Source organism: Empidonax traillii, unplaced genomic scaffold (assembly GCF_003031625.1).
Source record: "Empidonax traillii isolate 1590-97213 ecotype Southwest subspecies unplaced genomic scaffold, ASM303162v1 scaffold50:size1795014, whole genome shotgun sequence".
NCBI classification, from domain to species: Eukaryota; Metazoa; Chordata; class Aves; order Passeriformes; family Tyrannidae; genus Empidonax; species Empidonax traillii.
This window is the reverse complement of record NW_020955243.1, coordinates 1076041-1096303: the sequence shown is the minus strand read 5'-3', so window position 1 is coordinate 1096303 and position 20263 is coordinate 1076041. Positions and strand designations below refer to the sequence as shown.

General features: G+C 45.7%; 1 protein-coding gene across 1 annotated transcript in view; it reads right to left on the bottom strand.

The window, feature by feature from the left end:
* Positions 1-361: 361 nt before the first annotated feature.
* PLPP3 (phospholipid phosphatase 3) overlaps positions 362-20263 on the bottom strand; it is a 44262-nt gene continuing 24360 nt past the window's right edge. The window contains exons 2-6 of the mRNA XM_027879072.1: positions 19787-19944; positions 14896-15179; positions 13807-13864; positions 6509-6685; positions 362-2174 (exon numbers count right to left, since the gene is read on the bottom strand). Coding sequence (XP_027734873.1) covers positions 2049-2174; positions 6509-6685; positions 13807-13864; positions 14896-15179; positions 19787-19944 — 803 coding nt within the window. The 3' untranslated portion in view covers positions 362-2048. The remainder of the gene's footprint in view (positions 2175-6508; positions 6686-13806; positions 13865-14895; positions 15180-19786; positions 19945-20263) is intronic.

Below are 20263 nucleotides of genomic sequence, written 5' to 3'. Positions count from 1 at the left end.
TAGCTGGGAGCCCTCCTAGGCCGGGGCTGTCTAGGACAGCCAGAAGCTGTTAATTTCTTTAAGTTAGCATTGCTAAAGGTGCCCTCAAAAAAATGGGATTTGCTTTAAGACCAGGCATACCAAAGAACAGATCAATGCAAAAACCCATGAGTGTCCCCAGCCAGGAACTGGTGGGACCTTCTCAAGTGCCCACTGAAAGCGGCATCAAGTCCTTTTTATCTAGATGCCCTCCTGAACCACCACATCCTCAAGTGTCATCCAACAGCCACAACACAACCCCAGCTGTCCCACTGGGCAGGGACCTTATTTCTCTGGCAAGGGAAGGGCAACCCAAAGGCAGAACACAACTTGCACCAGTATGTTTAGTTGTGTTATGAGCTTTTATTTAAAAAGCACATTTATACAGCAATAATTTCGCAGATACAAACTTCAGTTTTGTATTCTACAAAAGTCTTTGAATATTCTTCTCTTTACAAAATGGAACATTACAAAAATACAGACAATTTAATATGATTTTTTTATACAAGTGTCTCTAATTGTAGTTATTTTCATTAAAATATTACTACCACAGACCTACAATATTTTAGTCGACTATAAAAAAATTAATTCAATGCTTTTTTAAGCAGCAAAATGTAAATAACACAGGTCAGGACACAGTTTATAGTCATAGTGGATATATCTAAAATTGTTTCAGAAATAATATTTTACATAGTTAATTTTTAAGGTTTTATACATTATTTATATAATATTTATAATATAAAAAAAATCATAGCTTGCTATAAGTTGAAATGATAGGACGGATTCTGTAAGAAGGATGTGCAAATGGCCGTTCTGCATGTTTTGTGGGATCCCTTTGCAAACGTGCTTGGTGAAAGGGCTGCAAACCAAGAACCCGTGGTTTCTGGGCAAAAAAAAAATTAGTCATCACACTCGATATCGGCACAACTGATTTGCCACCAGTGTGACCCAGTGGAGCACAGGACCTGGTACCTGCCATGGTGCACACCGGGGTGCCCAAGGGAGGAAGAGGAGGAGGAGGAGGAGGGGATGCACAAACCGACTGACACCCAGGCCAGGACGTGCCGCCCAGCAGCCCGTCCCAAAACTGCAGAATAAAAGTTTCCCCAGGACTCAGCCCCGAGGTCGTAGTGCGAACGAGTCTTCGGCAGAGCTGCCGCTACCCACTTGCAAACCACCAGCTCCCGTGGGCACACAGAATATCTGCCGTGATTTTATTGGGGAGGGGGATGGCAGGGAAGTGGAGGATGCTCTTTTCATGAAGGGCCATGTTGGGGGCTCAGACAGGATGAACCCTCACCAGGGAGCGAGCGGAGAGGAAGATTTGTGGCTTCTCTGCGCGGAGGAGGGAGTTCTCCAGCCTCACTGCGCGTCTCAGGGCTGCTCGTTAAAGGCATGTAGTGTGAACAGAGAGAACAGAGACCCTTCGGAGATCTTGGACTGGGCAAGCTTCTTCTAAATTAAGTCACAGTATGGAATAGAGGAGTCAAAAATAAGCGAGGATCAAAAGGAGAAAAAAGCAACTCTTACAAACCAACCCCAGATCTTGACTCAGTGCTGTTGCTTGCATATAGTGCTTTACAATTTAGTCATGAGTTGGTTTTTTTCTCGCAGGCATTGGAAATCTTCATAGTAAGAAAAAACCTAGGATGGCCAGCTTTCCAAAAACCCCTTAGTGTTCATTGGGCTATGAACAATTTGGCGTTCACTACAACATGAACACTCAAACCAATTGCATATCCAGAACTCCGGCACCTCTCTTAGTTTGTTCGGCTTTTGTGTTTTGTGGTTTTTTTCTTTCTCATTGTCGCCTTCGCCTTAGTTGACCACCACCACCCCTTTCATCCAAATGTCGCAAGTTGAAAAGACCACAGAGTAAGACTTTACTGGTCGGGCAAGAAAGTCTCTCCCTACATTCTACTGTCTGATGAGATTTGAGAGCAGCAGGTAGTTGCTGTCAGCAGTCATTTTTTTTGCAAAAAAAAAAAGGTTTAAAATAAAATACAACACCCATCCGATTTCTCGAAGTTCTACACCATGTTGTGATGGTTATTCCTCTCAATGATGTCCACAGGTGAAAGGATCTCCTTCCGGATGGGCGGTGGAGGCAGGCAAGTCTTTGTCTTGGGCTTGAAGAGATCTGAGACATAAAACACCTGTAGAAGTAAGTGGAAAAGACAAGCTTAGCCACACTGGGTGATGCTTCATTCGAAAAGTTGGTTTACAGAGTATATACACATCTCTAAGCTGCAAAATAGCTCTTTTTTGTGCTACATAATGCCTGCCTGTAACACCAGTAGCTGTGAAATCCCAAGTGCCTGCTACCACCTTTCTGTACAGTGCAGAAAAAGGCCTCTCAAAACAGGGTAAAAACATAACAGAACAATTCCATTTCTCACTGCGTAATCACTGAGTGCAACACCCAAACCTCTGCTGAACGGGTTGAAAAGCCAGGAAACAGATACACGACCTGCACTCCAATAAAATCACAAAGGTCTACAAACGGTTGTCCTGACTCATGGTGTGTGATTTCAGGGATGGAGTTGGTGTGAAACAATTCATTCAGCCAGATATCGGGTAAGCAATTAAAAGCTTTCAAATCAAAGCTGTGTTAGAAGTTATCAGCAATGAGTCAATGGTGAGCGATGCTCCTCATGCCCCCACCAAGGTTTGGTCCTGAAGCCAAAGGCTAAGGAGCAGAGGAGTTATTCCTGACTACTTCTTCCTAAATATCCCGTGATGTAAGCCCTCTCCAGGATGTGAAAAAGCTTGGCAATTTCGGAAGGTAGCAACACAATAAGAAACAAAATGCTGGGAGGAAACTTCCACATCCTCTTTTGGCAGCCTCTGCACAAAGCTTATCAGTCCTCCAGGACCGGGGCACTTTCACCCTTGCCAGAGCTCAGCCCTGTGCCAAAAGGGAAAAGAGTCAGACAGCACAGATCCTCTGGATGGTGTGAGAAGCGGCAAGGATTCATCATTTTGTTACCTGGCACCAAAGCTTCAAACTTCTGTCCTGCCACTAACTGCCTCTGCCAGCCCAAACTGGCCAGCTCATCTCGGACATCCTTATGCCCTGATAATCTGGACCGAGCTGTGGGTTTGCTAAGCTGAAGTCCCAGGATGAGCAGCACATGGCCTTAGGATTAAGCAGTACATTTGTGTTTTCTCCCACAGTACTCTAATGCAACATTTAAGCAACCAGATAAATCAGGTGAAAAAATAATTCCAAGATGCTCGAAGAATAGTATTAGATTACTAATTCCAGGCTGGGTAACACAGGGAGGAAGCAAAGGTTTTACCCACCTGCATCTCCACATTTTCTAGCTACCCAAAGCCCTGTGCAGCAGGTCTAGTTGTCCTTGGAAATAACTTTGGCAAGTCCCTATCAGCAGATAAGGCACCAAGCTGAACAGACAGCAAACCTGTTGTAAGCAGCAATTTACTCCTACAATTGTAACTGGGAATGCAGGAAGCTGAGCTGTTGTTGCTTGGCTTTTATTGCTTTGTGGAAAGGCAGAGAAAGAGATGATTTATAAAACAGTTCTTTTTTTAGTGTATGTGCTGGTGTCTGGCTGTCTAATTGTATAACAGAGATGATAAAGTTGTTTACAGGGCATTCAAGTGGCAGCATTTGTACCTTTGGTTAAATAACAGGATCCAGCTGACCTCACCAATGATCACAAGCTGGAGTCTGGCCTCTTGCTGCAGCACCATGGTGTAAAAGCATGTTGAACTGCTCTGGCCCTGGGTTTCTTTTGGACTGTTAATAACTCTAACCTCCCCATTTGGCTGGTTTGGTGCACTTCTGATGCCATCTCAAATACTTGTCCACCTTGGAGAACTGGATTCAATCAAAAAGATGTCGAACGTCTGCACCAAGATAGCCATGACAAATCAATTTATGGGAGGAGATTGCTGAGTGCAAGAAGCATATGGGGATTGCACCGAGTCTGGTCCTTATTTTGGACAGGAATGAGTTATGGTGGAGTGTCATCCTGGGTATTTAAGCTTTTACTGAGCTGCTTTTCAGGGTTTCATTCAGAGACTGGTTAGGAGGTTTCATTTCTTTTTAAACTGTATTTCACTTTAACATGGCTGGAGGTTATATAAACATTTATAGGAATCATGAAACGTGATCTTTGGGGGTTAAAAGTGTGTTAAATCCTCCTAATGCTTGAACTGTTTTACACAAAAAAGGACTAATAAATGTGTGAAGTTTTTCACTTGGATTAGCTCCATTTCCTGTAGAAGGTGCTCTCCACCCATAAAGAAAACTTGACAGGAGAAGACTGAGAGCATTTTATACAAGTAGGCCAATATCTTATGTTTCAACTTAACAATTCCTATTACTTTTCATTATATTGAAGAAATTTTTAATCATATACTGAGAGGTTAAAACAACTCATCTAAGCTAACCAGAGCAACACCAGGAGCAAGTCCTTCCAACATACCCCTTTTCTCTCACCCTCAGATGAGACATAAACTACACAACACATAGCAAGCATATAAAAACTATTTCTATTTAAGAAATCCTCATCGTATTTCACCCTGGATCCAAGTCTGGATGTTTCATCAGCTGGAAGTGCTTGACATTAATGTCTTCTGCTTGTTATTTCAGGCACTGAAAGACAAACGTGTCTGCTGCAGCACGACCTGGATTTAAGCTCTGGCAGCCTTCAGAGATGAAATCCACAGTTGGTTTCTTCTGAAAATTATGGCCTGATAACTGTGGTGTTTTAACAGCTCTTGACTATCACCAGAGTGGACTCCTGAGGGCTTTGCTGGGGAGGGGGTGGCTGAAAGCACCCAGGGTTGGAGGTGATGAGTCTCTAGGTTTTTCCCTCTGCTTCAGAAGCCCGGACATGAGACTTGAGCAAGAACCATCATACCAATAATTTTAGCAAAAAGCTGCTAACCTACCCATTCAATGCAAACTCCAGGGTGTGCCAGGATGAGTCTTCCTCTCATCCCTTGCTATCACCCCCCAAGATGGAGAAAAGTCTGCCAGCCCCTCCTAGGCAAAGCCAGGTTCTGGAGAACAGCAATGTACCTGATGGTTCCTTGCAAGCTGATGAAATGGGACAAGAGTTGGGTTTAAACCCTGCCCTGAGTCCTAAGCTGCAGCCTGAGACATTCCAAGTCACTATGCCTGCAAAGGGCTTGGAGATAACTGCCCCTTCCACAGGCCAGCTGCGAGAGCAACACAGGTTGCCCCAGGCTTGCAGAAAAACCAGAGCCTGCCTGGGAAGCTCCAGGCAGCTGCTTCCTATGTCGGTTTACCTCGACACAGGAAAACTAATCCAGCACCACCGCAGCCTCCCCTTCCCAGCACAGCTTCCAGCTGCTGAAGGGCTGGGAGGGGACAGCCAGGCCTGCTGCTTTTCCCAGCCAGGAAGCAGCCAGACACCCATCCCGAGCATCCGGAGAGCTATTGTCTTTCTGAAACCGCTGCTGGGATCCAGAGATGGATTGACTGGTCCCTACTCCCCTTATATATCACTGTTAACCCACTTCTCAAGCATAAAAACACACACACTTCTCTCACTTCCCCCTCTGGATTTGCTGGCCCCGCATGGGACACCAGCATCAAGCAATGGGAAAACCCAACAGCTACTGCTCAGAAAGTTAATAATACTTCATAAAAACTTCCCAACAGTGACATTTTTATTTCGGCTTTGGAATATTATCAATGAGTGGGAAGTACATAAATAACCTATTCTCTCTCCTTGCAAAATGTAACGTTAGTGAACTTAACTCCTTGTCTCCACGGCTGCCTTACTTTTAGATCAGCTAAAAACAAACTTAAAAAAACTAACTTAAAAAGTGGTAACCTGTTAAAATCCTGCTTTCAGGAGCTTGCACAGACACAGAAACTACCACAACCCCCAGCTCCTTTGTGTCTATCTGAGGCATCTGCCTGACCTGGTGCTCCCCATCCTGGCAGCTTTAAACATCTTCATGTGTCACTTTGAGTTATGGGGCTGTGCAATCAGGTCATCCTTTGGAAAACAAGTGGTATGAGAACAAGCCCAGCAGCCGAAGACAAGTGGGTACAGCTTTTGTTTGCCACTTTCTCACGAGCCCTTTTCCTCAATGAAAACCCACCACCCATCAAGGCAGTCTACCTCCCCTTATCGGGCAGACACAGCTCCTGTGCCCGGGAACAGCTTCTGGATGGATTGTATTGGGAAGTGCCATAATCCCAACCACCCCAGACTCTCTGCTTGGGTCTTGGTGCTCTTGCTTGCTAACGAGCCAGTGCTCATTACTGAGAATGAGCAGCTGGAGAAGCCAATGCTGCTGGGCAAGAGGGAAATACTCTCCCTTGACTGAATGCCTTCCCAGCACCCTGATCTGCCTGAACTGAACCTCTGGAGAATGCAGCCTCCTGCCACTTCCCTGGATTTTAAGGGGAGTTACCTGAGATAGCAGAGGCATCTGCTATTCCCCCAGGGCCCTCCCAGCATCCCTGGTTTTCCACACTTACCACGCAGTAAGCCACCAGGGCTCCCTGTGCAAAGCCTGCCAGCACGTCGGTGGGGTGGTGCTTGTGGTCTGACACGCGGGACAGGCCGGTGTAAAATGCCATCATGATGAGGGTGAACTGGAGGAGGGGACGGAGCAGGCGGGCTCCCTTCCATGTGAATCTGGCCTGCAGATAAAACTGTGGGAAGAGAGGAGAACAAAAAGGTTGTGTGTTAATTTGCCCAAAATACGCACATACAGCAGCAATTGCTCTGTGGGGCTGGCCGTGAGGTCAGGGAGGGGGGAGTTGTCAGAGAAGAAGGAAGCTTCTTGCACATGTGTGGCCTCCATGATGCAGAGCAGAGTGGAGATGGAAGGATTTTAACTCATGGAGGGGATGCAGACAGACAGAGGTGGATGGGTGCAGACTTTACTCTGTGAGCCAGGATCAGGTGGTTGGGAAACCCTGCATCCCGGCTCACACCGTGGCCCCACTTCAGCCTCCACACAAAATCCCATGGGGCTGAGTAAGGATGTAAGAGAAGCAAGGTCCCAAATTTGGGATATGTAGGACTCACAGCATCTCTCAGAGGCAAAAAAAGGAATCAATGCAGGATGCCACACATTCAGAGCCAGTCCTGAGGATTTCCAGACGTGGCCACAACCACTGATGATGTGCACAATGCCATCCTCTAACATGGGAATTCTCTCACTGGGTGGGAATGACATGCAAAGTCCTGGCCCAACCCAAAAAGATGATGTAGACATGATGTCAAATAGGCATTGTACCCCTGTCGTGACTATCTCAGGCCCGTTTCCGTTTTAGTTGAGGGGCATGGCTGGTTCCTGTGGGAACCGGGAAGCTGGGTGGGAAGAGAGGACAGGAAAACGGCAACTCACTGCTTACAGATGAGCATAAGGAGGAAGGCTACAGGAAGGGAGGGATGCCACAGCAACCTTCAGGCTTGAGGAGCAGAGAGACTCAAAGAGTGTAAAATGTGTGGCAAATGCAGCTCAGCTCCTGCAGCTCAGACCCACAACCCGTGGGCTCAGCTGCAGTAGATCTTTTCTGCCTGTTTTTAAATGAAGCACTTGAAGTCAGACCTGGTGTGCTTCAAGGGGCTCTGTAACATCAGAGGACTGGAAAGGGGTTTAATTCCCATTTATGATCCCTTTTACACACCCAGAGCACTTTGCATTGCCTTGATATGAAGGGAATTAAGTTCTCCCTGGGTTCCCTGAAACCACAAATAACTTAATGACACCATTTACCTATAAAAGCAGAACTAATTGGGAAGCTGATAAGGGGGAAGCATCATTTTGGCCAATTTAGTACATTTGGTTGTTGCATAAACATTTTATTTACCCCTTTTTAGAAAGAACACACACTGGGCTCTTCAGAAGAAATGAAACATCATGTCATTTGAATGGAGCAGATGCTCCAAATTATCCAAATTGTTAGCCAATTAACATGGAAGAGAGCAATACCAAAACAGCTTGGTGCTTGCTAATGCACATTATGATTCTGGGGAATATATGTGCAAACCAGCCTGAGCCCGGGAACAGAGCCACGTCCCCACAGTGCACACCCCACACCATGAAAACGTGTGCACACAATGTACGGGATGAGTTTCAGCACTCAGATCCCACAGCAGACCCACACTGATGCAGCCCAGCACATGGACCACTGGGGTGGTTCTCTAGTTTGTGACAATAATTTTCATTGCCATTGTGCACCCAGTGATCTGCCCCTGAGAACACATGTGCAGGCATGATACAGTTGTGGATGCCCCATCCCTGGAGGTGTTCAAGTCCAGGGTGGATGAGGCTTTGAGCAACCTGGTCTAGTGGAAGGTGTCCCTGCCCATGGCAAGGGGTTGGAACTAGTTGATGTTTAAGGTCCCTTCCAACCCAAACCATTCTAGGATTCTATTTTCATGTTCAAGAGCCTCAGGTCAGCCCAGGTGACAGTGCAAAATTCAGGTTCAGGTACCTGCTGAAGAGCAAAGTTAGCTCCAAGTATTATATATTAAAAACCATCACTCTTAGTTCGACTAGGAAGACTTGAAACCTGATGTCTTATTTTAATCTTGCATCTCTGTCACTTCAAACCCCTTAAGGAAGAAATTTGCTGCCAGATAATCTGACATTTGTCACTTTAGCACAGTCTTGACACCTCCTTAAATCATTCCATCCCACAAGCCTGGACTAAACAGCTCATTGAGAGGTGAGGATGCAAAGTATCAATTAAAAATTAGCAATAAAAAGCTAATACCAGGTTTGAACCCCCTATAAAACAGACACTTTTGGGGCTGAACTGTGTGCCTAACTACATACTTTAGCCCTGGAAAAGGAGTGCAAAGGCAGTGTGGCACCATACAGGGTGTGCTGGGTTCACCCAAGCCCCCCAGCACTCAACTCACACCCACACATGCATATCTTGATGACCCTCAAACACTGCACTACCAGTGCGAGGATTTTTGCTGAGTTCCTTTTACTGCCACAATAAAGGTCATGGAAAAATTGCTCTTTACTTGCCCACTCACAAGGAAAAAGAAAAAGAGGGTAACAACACTTCTCATATTCCACAGACATATTTTGAACATGCAGTATAATGGAAACTGCTCTGAAACACCAGAGTGCTGAGGATCCCCTAAATACTTTCAAGGAAAGACTCAGAGTGCTCCAAACTTTGCCTCTGCCCACAGTATGAAAGTAAAACACAGTTAATAAGAGAAGATCAAAACGGGAAAGTAGAGCTTAGGGGCTGAAAAGATCAGAATTGCCCTAAAGCAGGAATTAGTGCTATTTCCAAGAAATAGGAAGTTCCTGGAAATTTATCTGAAAATCTGCTTATGAAGGTGTTTTGTGTATTTTTAAACCTGGGAGCAGATCTGAACTGCTGCCTGGTATGGACTGCCAGATTTGTATGGGAATGAGTGGCTGGATGGAACCCTTCCTGAAAGGGGGTGAAGGAACAAAACCACAACCGGGGTTATTTCCACCACAGATCATTACAGGGCAGTGAAAACCAGGAGCAACAGGAGAAGGGGTAGATGGAATGACATGAAATGGGATCACACAGAGCAGGAGTTATTTGGAGTTCCCATCCACTGTCTGCTGGCAGAGGCTGAGTTACCACAAAGCAGATGGCTTGAGGGACGTCACATCACTCTTCTTGTGCCAGGGGACTTCCACAGAGCTGGTGGGGACAGCCCACAGCCACACACAACCGCTGAGCAAACCCATCGAGGAGTAGCTGGCAGGGGACACGGTTTAAAAGAGTCACCTTCAGCCTCCTGGGGTTTTCTGCTATCCAGAAATCCCATCCTGTTCACACTCTCCCACCACAAGGCTGAACTCCCTCAACCATGACCCTTAGTCACACCTAAAGTTTCCTTCTGGGAAGCAGCTGGGCATGTTTCTGGCTGTCTGACCTGAAGTGACCTCCACCTCCAGCCCCATCTGCAAACAGAGTGGTACCCAAAGTGGTACAGGGACAAAACTTCTCAAACCCAGACTCACCCTGGTGTAACACATTGCCCCGGCTGGACAAAGTCAGCTAGAGGACAGGGAATACAGAATTTGGCTTTTAGCACTAAGCTGGCCAGAAAGAGGACGGGAGATGGACAAAAACCTCTCAGCACAAAAGGCATGTGCTGTTTGCTTCTTCCCTGCCTTTGCTGAGCATACAGCATCCTCACACCTCATCAGGAATACTCCCATCAGCTCAGCAATGCCGATGACACCTCACCCTTGGCCTCTGACGTGATTCCAGTTTATTCGCTTACTTAGGTCACCACTAAACTTGACTCCAAGTCCACAATCACCACAGGGGTTCCTTCACAAGGGCACATCATTGCTCAACAGCACCAGGTCACTGGACTTTCTCTGCCCTTCAGCAAGAACTCCAGTGAGAAGCCTCACACTCCCCCTCACAAAACCAACAACATCTCTAATTTTTCATTTAAATCAGCAGAACACATCACAATCCATCTGATCTGAAGTCTTCAGCCTCACCCACCAACACACAATAAATACACAAGCTGCCCTGGTTTACTTGCATTTTATCCAGAATCAGTCAACATTGCTGACAGATATTAATTTAGTTTTCCTGATATTAAAATTTAGCTTTTCTGCACCCTCTGTGTGGTTGGCTGTGATTTCAGGCAACTTCATGCTGCAAAAAATATCAGCACTATGGTCTCATATGCCTGAGGGGTGCGGAAAGCATCTCTTGCTCTCTGCAAAGACTCCCCCACATCCAGAGAAACAAAACCAAGAGGTGTGGGTCAGGTCCAGAAGGCTGCCTGGAATAAGCTGTTCCCTACCTCCTCTTTCCTCAGCCTACTATAAATATGTATTACAGCTCACTCAGCCAAGGAATAACAAAGCAAGGAAAATTAAGACAAAGAGGATTACCCAAGTGTAATTTCCCCTTTTAAATTTTTTATACAAAGGCCTGATGTTAATTGAGTATTCCTGGTGACATGAAGGCTGCGAGAAACTTAGCCCTAAAGTCTCAGCATTCAGAACTAAATCCCAGGGGATTTTCCTGTGTTGCAAGTGCCTTTCCCTGGGACTTTTCCCCCAAAGCCCTCCAGAGCTTGGCACCCATTGGTGTTTTCTTACCAGGAGCCCATGGATAATACAGGGCTCTGCTGCTGGGCTGGGAAATGGGGTAGCCATGGTCACTCATCCACTGCCCACAAAATACCTGGACAAATCCAGCCCCATGGTGCAGGCAAAGACCTGTGGGGTGCGTGGGAATCTGTGTATCTTTTAATAGACTGGCTGAAGTTTTCTGGCACCCATCTCCATCAGGTGAGGCAAACATTTTAATTCAGAATGGGCTCTGAGAGTGAAGCCAGGCAACGCCAGGAAAAACGGGAAGTGACTTATCCTTGAAATATGAAGTATTGTTCAATCAGGAACACACTTGGGACACAAGTGATCAGCCAAACCTCTGCAGGACACACTCAGCCCCACAAACACTCCCACTCTGCAGAAGCTCCTGGCAAACTCCTGGTATCCAAAGTGTAGGCAGCAACCTGCTGCAGCAGAGCCCTCACTTCCTAGGAACCAGTGAGCTCTTGATTGAGATGATTCCCTGATTAAATCCATCAAACTCACCTCCTGCAGGCACTGGCATGGTGGATTCCACATTTCTAACCAGGTTAAAAATCCCAACTCATTCACTGAGGTAGGCAAGACAGTGAGGTTTATCTTGCATGAAATAAAATCACTCTAAATTATTATAACATTTTTTCTTTTTTTTCCTTTTTTTTTTAAATAATTATTTTTGGGTATTATCAACATCTCCCAGTCTGACATTTTCTGCTTCCCTTTTTCTATGAGATTTTTCATTCAAGTTCAGCCAGTGATCAAGGATCTGGATGTTCCTAGACATGTTAGAATCATAAAATCATTGATGAAATGAATGATTAAAGCTCATTTTCTTTATCTAAAATACTCTTAAGATCATAATTTCATCACCTCTGATACACACAACATCACAATGTCTTGTCACAAGTTACCTTTTTCTCCCTTCAATTTATGACCAAACACTTGATGTAATTTTCCCCAACTTCTTAAGGCACAAAGCAACTGGACAACTGGTCAGACAGAGCCTGCTACCAGCCTTATCACACTTTTGGGACAAGTTAAAAATGAAAAATAAAATAACTTGTAAAGGGATTGGCCCTTCATGGAAAGGGATAAGTGGAGCAGCCAGTTGTCCTGGATCAGGAGGTGTGGGACAGGAACTGCTCAGTGCAGATAGCTCAAGTGCTCCCGTACAGGGACAGGGAATGCAGCAAAGGAAAACCAGAGGCAGCTCTCTGCCCCAAAACCTCACCCTCCGAAGCAGGTTTTCCATGCACCCTGTGGGAATGTTGAATGTACTCTGCAGTTTTGGGGTCTCCAGTGCACACTCTGCCACCAGTGCCCCCCAGGCACTGTATTTTCATTTGTTTCTCATCTGCTCCACAAGTGCTGGAGTTTCAGAAAAACATATGGAAAAAGAAACTGGCAAAGCAACAAGGTTTGTCCAGCACCCTGCAGAAGGAGGGTCAAGCCCTGGTAGAGAAACCATCACCAACTTAATAGGGACTGGCAGTCTTTGCTGTTTCCAGATGCTGGGCTCAAAAGCATCTCAGGGCTGACTTATCTGACTGCCCACAGATCTCCTCAGAAATAAATAAATGCTGGTGTGAGCGATGGTTTCCAAACTCAGCTCAGAAAGTTTTACGATGGGCTGAGCCTCCTGTGAAGCATCACAAAGGCAGCTCTTCATTGTAACATGGCTGGAAGGAAACGGCCAAAATGTTTACTGAAAAAATTCACAAGTTTTCCAAAAGCAAAATAAAGTAAAAGGGAAAACAAAGAAATAATTTAATATGCCACCCACAACTGCCTGGAAAGTTCAGTCATTCAGTTACAGAAATTGCTCAGAGGGAGGGGACATCCAGGGCTGAAAAGGCAGGAGGGAGCAGTGGTCACTTATCTTTCCAAAGGGTAATGGATTGGGGGAAGGACTGCTCATAGATAAAAGCTCATGTTTAACGTTTTTGTCAGTGCTGTGCTGTTTCTCTAGTTGCTAGTTTGAGCTCGCAGGGGATGGAGGAGGTGCACAAATCTTAAAAGGAATAGAAAATCTTTTTCTGCCTGATTTTTTACAAAATAAATAATTTTTAAATAGGGAAAACCAGACATAAATCACTATCCAGACCCTCCCAAACACCGTGTGCGGGTCCAGCCCGTGTGGGCAGCATGCCTCCTGCAGTCCTGGCAGGAAGCACCTTGGCAGCCACCCCGGCCCCCAGCCCCGGCACAGGAAGGGCAGAGCCATTTCTCACTGACAAAGAAAAACAAGTCCCAGCCCTCCGCTCCGGAACCAGGCAGGCAGAGGCTGCTCCACCTGCTCCACTGGCACATTTCAGAACCGGCCATCACACCCTGACAGAGCCACAACCGCACATCTTCCCCCTCCATCCATGAAACATTTTGCCTTGCCCCAAACTCTCCTCAGTGGAAACCACAATATAGGGTGAACAAAACTGCACAGGTCATCCACAAATTTGGTAGGATTTGGATTTATTTGCAGCCTTGGCTACATCCCAAAGCTGCACAGCTCAGCTATCACCCCAGGAGTCTCCATCCCAAATGACCAGAGTGGACCTTCCCAACCACCAGTTCACTCCTTTTTTTTTCAACCAACTTTCTACCTCTGATGCTCATAATGCCGTTAGTGATATGAAACAGGGTGAGTGCCGCAGGAAAGGGGGACAGGGGATCAATCAGCTTAGTGAGGTTACTTACCACTAAATACAGCATGGTGTACAGGGAGAAGGACGCGTGCCCGGAGAAGAAGGATTTCCTGCAAAACAAAGCAGGTGCTAAGAACCAGGCAGCAAAAGCTTCAAAATTATAATTTTACATACAATACGGTGACTTCCCTGCCTCCACTGAGGCTGCCAAAGCAGAGGGATCCACAACCCCCAATCTTATGGGTTATAAAACCCCCACAACCCCCAATCCTTTGGGTTATAAAACCCGTGTTATCCGCCCTGCTTGCTCATGAGGCAGAAAGCGAACGGATGGACAGGATGCTCGCATTGTTCGTCCCTTCCTGGTCTACTCGTGGGACAGCAGTTATTTCCAGGATAACCTGATAACTCATCATCTTGCCTCAAATAACCAGGAAGCCGTAAAGAAATAAGAAGTGAGCGACTTCTCCGGTCACTTAATTGCAGCATGTGAAATGTGCCCCTGGAAAAATCAAAACTGAACGTCTGATGGATTTGATAGAGAGCTCGAAGGGGAGGCAAAACAGCCCTGCCTGTGTGGTGGAGCCTTTCTGAAGGAGAAGCACTCTGCTTCATCACACAGGATAGCTTGGGCTGTTCACCATGAGCTCAGCTCATAGGGTGAATTCCCACACTGAGCAACAGCTCTGGGAAACAATAGTGTAGGAGTAAAGAGAAAGGAAAAGAAATATTATTCAGCAAAGTGCCACACTTCCCAAGGGAAACTGCTGGTCACTGCAAAACAGATTTATGGCCTTCAGAGAAAAAGCAGCATTTCATAGAATAACCAAATGGTTTGGGTTGGAAGGGACCTTCAAGTTCATTTAGTTCGAACCACCTGCCATGGGCAGGGACACGTTTCTCCAGACCAGGCTGCTCCAAGTCCCATCCAACCTGGCCTTAAACACTTCCAGGGATGAGGCAGCCATAGGTTTCCTGGGCAATCTTTGCCAGTGCCTCACCACCCTCACAGGGAAGAATTTCTTCCTAATATCTAATCTAAACATAGTTTCAGATTGAATCATCTATTGCTGACAGAGAAATCCCTGAGACACCTTTAGTGGTAGCAACTCATCGCTTCAGTGCCACTTCGGGCTCTCACCTGGCTTCCTGGACCCTGCTGTCGTTTCCCCTGCAGGTGTAGTTCTGGATGTAAACTCCCTTGGCACAGTTGATGACGGAGAAATCCACGTCACAAACTGCCAGGAAATGTGGCCGCAAGCGCCCGACGGACACTTTGGCAATGTCTGTGAAGGACTGGCTGATGGCGCAGCCAAAAACGAAGCAGCCCACTTGCTTGTAGAGTGCTGCCACGTAGGGGTTCTGGATAAAGGAGCGGGATTTCTCCTTCAGGTAGTGGATGCGGTAGAGCTCTCCTGTTATAATCTGTGGGGGAAACACAACAGAGGTTAGAGAGCAGGAAAAATGCTGTGCAAGGCCCATGGTGGGTGTAAATGCAGTGCTGAGACAGCTCTTCGTGCCCTGAGTGTCTCGAACCAGGAATTTGCTCCCTCAGGGAGGAAGGAGAACCCACAACCCAGTGTCTCTCCATCCTTGTCTTCTTCCCTCTCAAGAAGAGATTGCAATGCTCAGAATGTTGTTTATGGAAAAATCCAATACACAAAAACAAGGTAGATTTTGCATTAGCACGTTGGCATATCTTTAAGAAAGTGAAATAGCACCCCGGAATAGTGGGGGAAAAATTTAACATCAATGAGATAAAGAATTAGGGTGTATTGGGAAGGAGAATCCAGATCCACTACCCTCTTAGCAAACTGATTTTGGAGGAAAGTAAAATCTTGCTCTCTTAAAATCATGAACACAACAAGGGAAGAACCAGAACGTCCCAAACTTCATATTCTGGCCTAAAACTTGCTGCCACCAGACCCAATTCAAACCTCTCAAAGCCTCCATAAACGCCAGCTATTTCAGGGCATTTCAAGGGGTCTTGCATTTGCGTGGCAGCAAATTTTGTTTTTCTTGTGTCGGGGGTGCTAAATCACTGTAAGAGAGCAGAGGACCCAACTTCTCACATTCACGACTCTTAAAAGGCAGGTTAATGAAAATCAGGCTGTGAAATGAAGTCCAAATGTCTCACCTCTCCCAAAGAGGCAAAGGCTTAAATTGTTCTCCGTCACGCTACACACCTAAGTTTTAAGCTCCAGATTTACAGCTTTAGGATTTTATTCATTACTTTAAATGTTTTTATACCTGAGTAATAAATTGAGGCAGAGGTTTTTTTTTTTTTTGGACGCCCCCTTGTCCCTGCTTCTCTCTAGTCACGGGGACTATGATATGTAAAATTAACTGTCAGGAAAAATGCCTTCATGTTAATCCCTTTCTGGAGCAGTCAGCAATATTCCTCCTGGTGTGGCAGCTTGCCAGCTGTAAGCAGGAGACGAAGCTCCCCTGCCTACCTTTTTTAAAAGCTTGGCACAGCCCTTGGAAACTAATAAACTGGAAAAGTATGGCAATTAGACTAAGAGGAGATGAAGCTGTATCATTGTTTGAACTCACTCGTACCAGGGCTTGAAAAAACAAAGGTTGACCTAAGGCAGCTGAAATTGCAGCTAAGCAAGCTTTATCAAAGAGGGATACAACTAGAATAATAAAAAATAAAGGCCAAGCTTGAGTGTGCTCTGCTACCGTGCAAAGGAAAGCTCTGGGTGGCTGCACCATCATTCTGGAGTTTACATGTCACAGCTGAGATTTACTCTTGGAAATCTGTCAGTGACCAAGAGTTGTTTAGGCAGCTGCAGCTAACCAGCTACAGCATCATTTTAATCCTCACAGTCTCCAAAGACCATGGTTTATCTTCATTTTGGACCATTTTCCAGTACAAGCTGGCAAGCCAGGAACTTACTGGCATGAGGATTGCAGAGTCAGATTGTCCTGGATGGACACAGAGGTTCCTGTACGAGATCAAAGCACCACTTGCACTCCCAAAAGCCTAAATTCACAAGAAAGGGAGCTAAGAGGCTCAAAACTCCTGGCTTTCACAGGGGGAAGATAAGACAGACTAAGGATGATATTTGATACTGGCAGATGTGCCATTTCTCCAAACTCACAGATACGTAAACCTGAGGCTCTTGGCCTTGGAAAGGCATGTGACCATTTTAAACAGGGACCAACAAAGGTCTGGGGATTAATATTTTTCTCCCACCGTTGGTGGTCTGGGTAATTGCACACATGTAGCAGATTGTAAATTGGAGCCTTCATTCCCTCACTAACATGCTGCTGGGTACCCATGAACACTTCCCACTTAGTGAAAGCCATGGCTCAGCCTTAATGAGAAGCTAAAAATTGGGTAAACTTGTTTTTTTGGCAGCGATGTCCCAGATAAAGCAGGATGGTGAAAAACTAATGCAGCACAGATGTGCATGGACTGGAAGGACATCCTGAAAAGAAAACAAGTTTTAAAGATATTAAGCTCTTCTCATGCCTCACATTTCTGGCGAGCCATCCACATGGGACATATGCCATTCCCAGGTGATGGGCACAGTTCCCAGGGACTGTCTCACACATTTAAGAAAGATGGTCACTAGACAGAAGCCAATATCAAACTTTTCTGTCAGTGAATGCTTTTTGCAGACTTTTGGTTGTCATGCCTATTTTATTATTATAAGCAATTCAATGAACCTGTAATTACTTTTAGAGCTTTTCTAGTCACTTATGTCTCTAGGGTAACGTTCTCTGTGCTAATCATATTCAAGTGTATCACCTTCAACTGTAAAACACCCAGCTAACCCAGCTGTGTAACTTAGATCACTAAGGAAATTAATTTTTTTAGGAATATTTCATAGGCTTCCAGGTGTGGGGACACAGGGGACCATAGCAGTGGTAGCTGTATGAGGCTCAGGAAGAGGAGAATGTCACCTTCCCCTGGTCATCCAAGGGACCATCAACATAAAATTTACCATCTCCCAGCATGAAGAGCAGTCAGGAGAGACGTGAGAGTACACAGCCCAGGGGCACGAGCCTCTCCAGCGTCATCTGCACCGAAATTTGCCTGAAGTCAGTAAATATACAGATATTAAAACCAAATGTATATCCTCTCACATCCTGATCGAAGCCAAGGACTCATCTCTGTCGTTTACTTAACAAGCTCACTGGGTGTCCTCAAGCCACTTAAAACATGACCTGGACCTTTTACCCCAGGCTACACTGCCTGTGACGCCACATAAAGCAAGGGCGTGAAATTTTGGCTGCCCCATCCCAAACGCCAGCTCCCTGGAAGTCCTCGCAACCACCATCCTGCCTTCTGAAGGCAAACGATGGGAGCAAAAGGAGCAGAGTCAGTGCTTTGTGGATTTGGAAGGAATTCCTATTATGCTACAGTAATTCTGGTATCTGGGTTACATCTGAAAAAAGAGGTCAGGCTGACTTGAATTTTCCATGCAGGCTGCCTTAGCAAAGAAATCTGTTGCTTCAATTCCTCGTTAGCCATTTGTGTCACTCAGCAGCAAATAACTGAGCTTTTGAATTTACCTTATTAAGTTACATTTGTTGTGGGCACAGTGAAACCAGGGCACAAACATCAAATTCTTTGGGGATTTTCTTTCTCTTTTAATTGACCTGCTATTTCGTGGTAGGAAGCTGATGGATCACATAGGCAGCTGATTATGTTTCCAGTCTCTGTTCCAACTCCTATATTTGCCACTGCCTTATTACGGATCAGAAGCACACTCCGCATGGAGCCGGTGTGCCGATAGCTCAGGCAGTAATGCAAAAATGAGAGGCTTTTTCATTTCGTTTTTATGGCTTTTCCACACTTGGGGGTTATTCACCTGCAGGGTAAAATTCTGCCGTGTTTATAGAATTGGGGGTCTGGCACCTTTCAGGCTGGCTTTGGTAAGGGAGGGGGCATAGGAACAGGACACCTACTTTGCTAAGTGAGTGAGTGGGGTCAGGAAATGATGGAGAGATCAAGAAACGATGAAGATATTCATGTCACGAACCAGCAAGGCTGAGGATGGGGTATTACCAAAACAGGCATTGTGCCATCCTAAAATATCCATTGCTCATGACATTGCTCCTATGAGGAAAGCCAAAAGCTACAAGGGGAACAAGTGCTCCTGACCTCTCCATCACCAACCCTCCCAGCTGAAGGACCAAGAGGAAAGCAGCGTCACTGGGAAAGCATCTGAACTCTTCTGGCAGCAAGTGAGAAGGAAAATGTAGGTACTTTTCATAGGGGAATTTCATCTTAGCTGGAAGTGTTTAAGCAACAACCAGGAGAAAGCTCTTGTCTTCTGCCCCAGCACCAGGTACATGCTGGCATAAAGAGGCTCAACTCTGTGGGCTGAGTTCAGCATTTTGGCTGACAAAGAAAGCTCTCACCATGCAATCAATTCCTAGCACAGCTCTAGGAAATCTGGCAGAAAAAGGTAAATGAAGAGGCATTGGGAAGGTAATGCATTAACTACTTTTTACAGTGAGGACTCTGGGAATATGCTCCCCATGGAAGGTTTTAATTGTCTTTTAAAAATGGCCGTAATATGCAATCTCTTAAAAACCTAATACTAAACTGTTAAATTTTTCCAGGCACTTGTCAACTGAAAAGATGTATCCTTTCTTTGTTTTTTTAGCCTTATAAAATAGGCAAATACCAAGAGTGATTTGAATAGGGACAAACCATGCCAAGTCCTTACTGACACTCAAGTGTTTTTGCCTCTACTCTGAACTCCTACTGGAGGGTGAAGAAGCTCTTGTGAAGCTCACAGACTTGCCCAAACAGCTTTGGGCCTGTTTACGGGCTTCAAGACTAATCTCATTCCTCTCATTACATGCTTTGTTTTGCAAATAATTGCTGCACCACGCTTACAGAAAAGTCAAATCATTGCAGAGGAGATGTGAACCTCAGCAGATACTGTGAACACACTGGCAAGACTGTGTTAAACTCCCCTGCTGACGGCATGTTGGCACTAAAAGAAGTGACAAAAAAAAAAAAGCCCTCAAGGGACAGAAGAGGAGGTTTCAGAGGTGTTACTTACAGCGAGGATGGCGATGAGGATGCCTGCAGCACACAGCACTGCATCGTTGATAGTCTCCACATTCTTCTGTGGGTACCTGATGCTGTCGTCGTCGCAGTAGAAGCCCCGCTGGTAGGGCTGGATTGTGCTTGTTTCAATGATGAGGAACGGTAACCCAGCTGCAAAGAAAGGGGAAAACAACCAAACCCATTAGCAATACAGGCAAACATGAGCAGCTCACAAAAAGGACTCAACTAGAAAAGCCCTTACAAACCACGCAGCACCATTCCTGATGCTTGTCTTTCCATATAGCTATCTTTCTAAAGGGAATAGCTTTGGGATTTGTTTTTCCAAGTCGGTCTGGCGGGGAAAAAGCATCTCCTCTGTTATGGTTATCAGATGTCTGCACAGCCTGGTTTCAGTTAAGCCTTGTGCACTGCAAATATTAACTTTCAGGAACAGACCCCTAAAGCAATCCCTCTGCAAAAGGCCATGAAA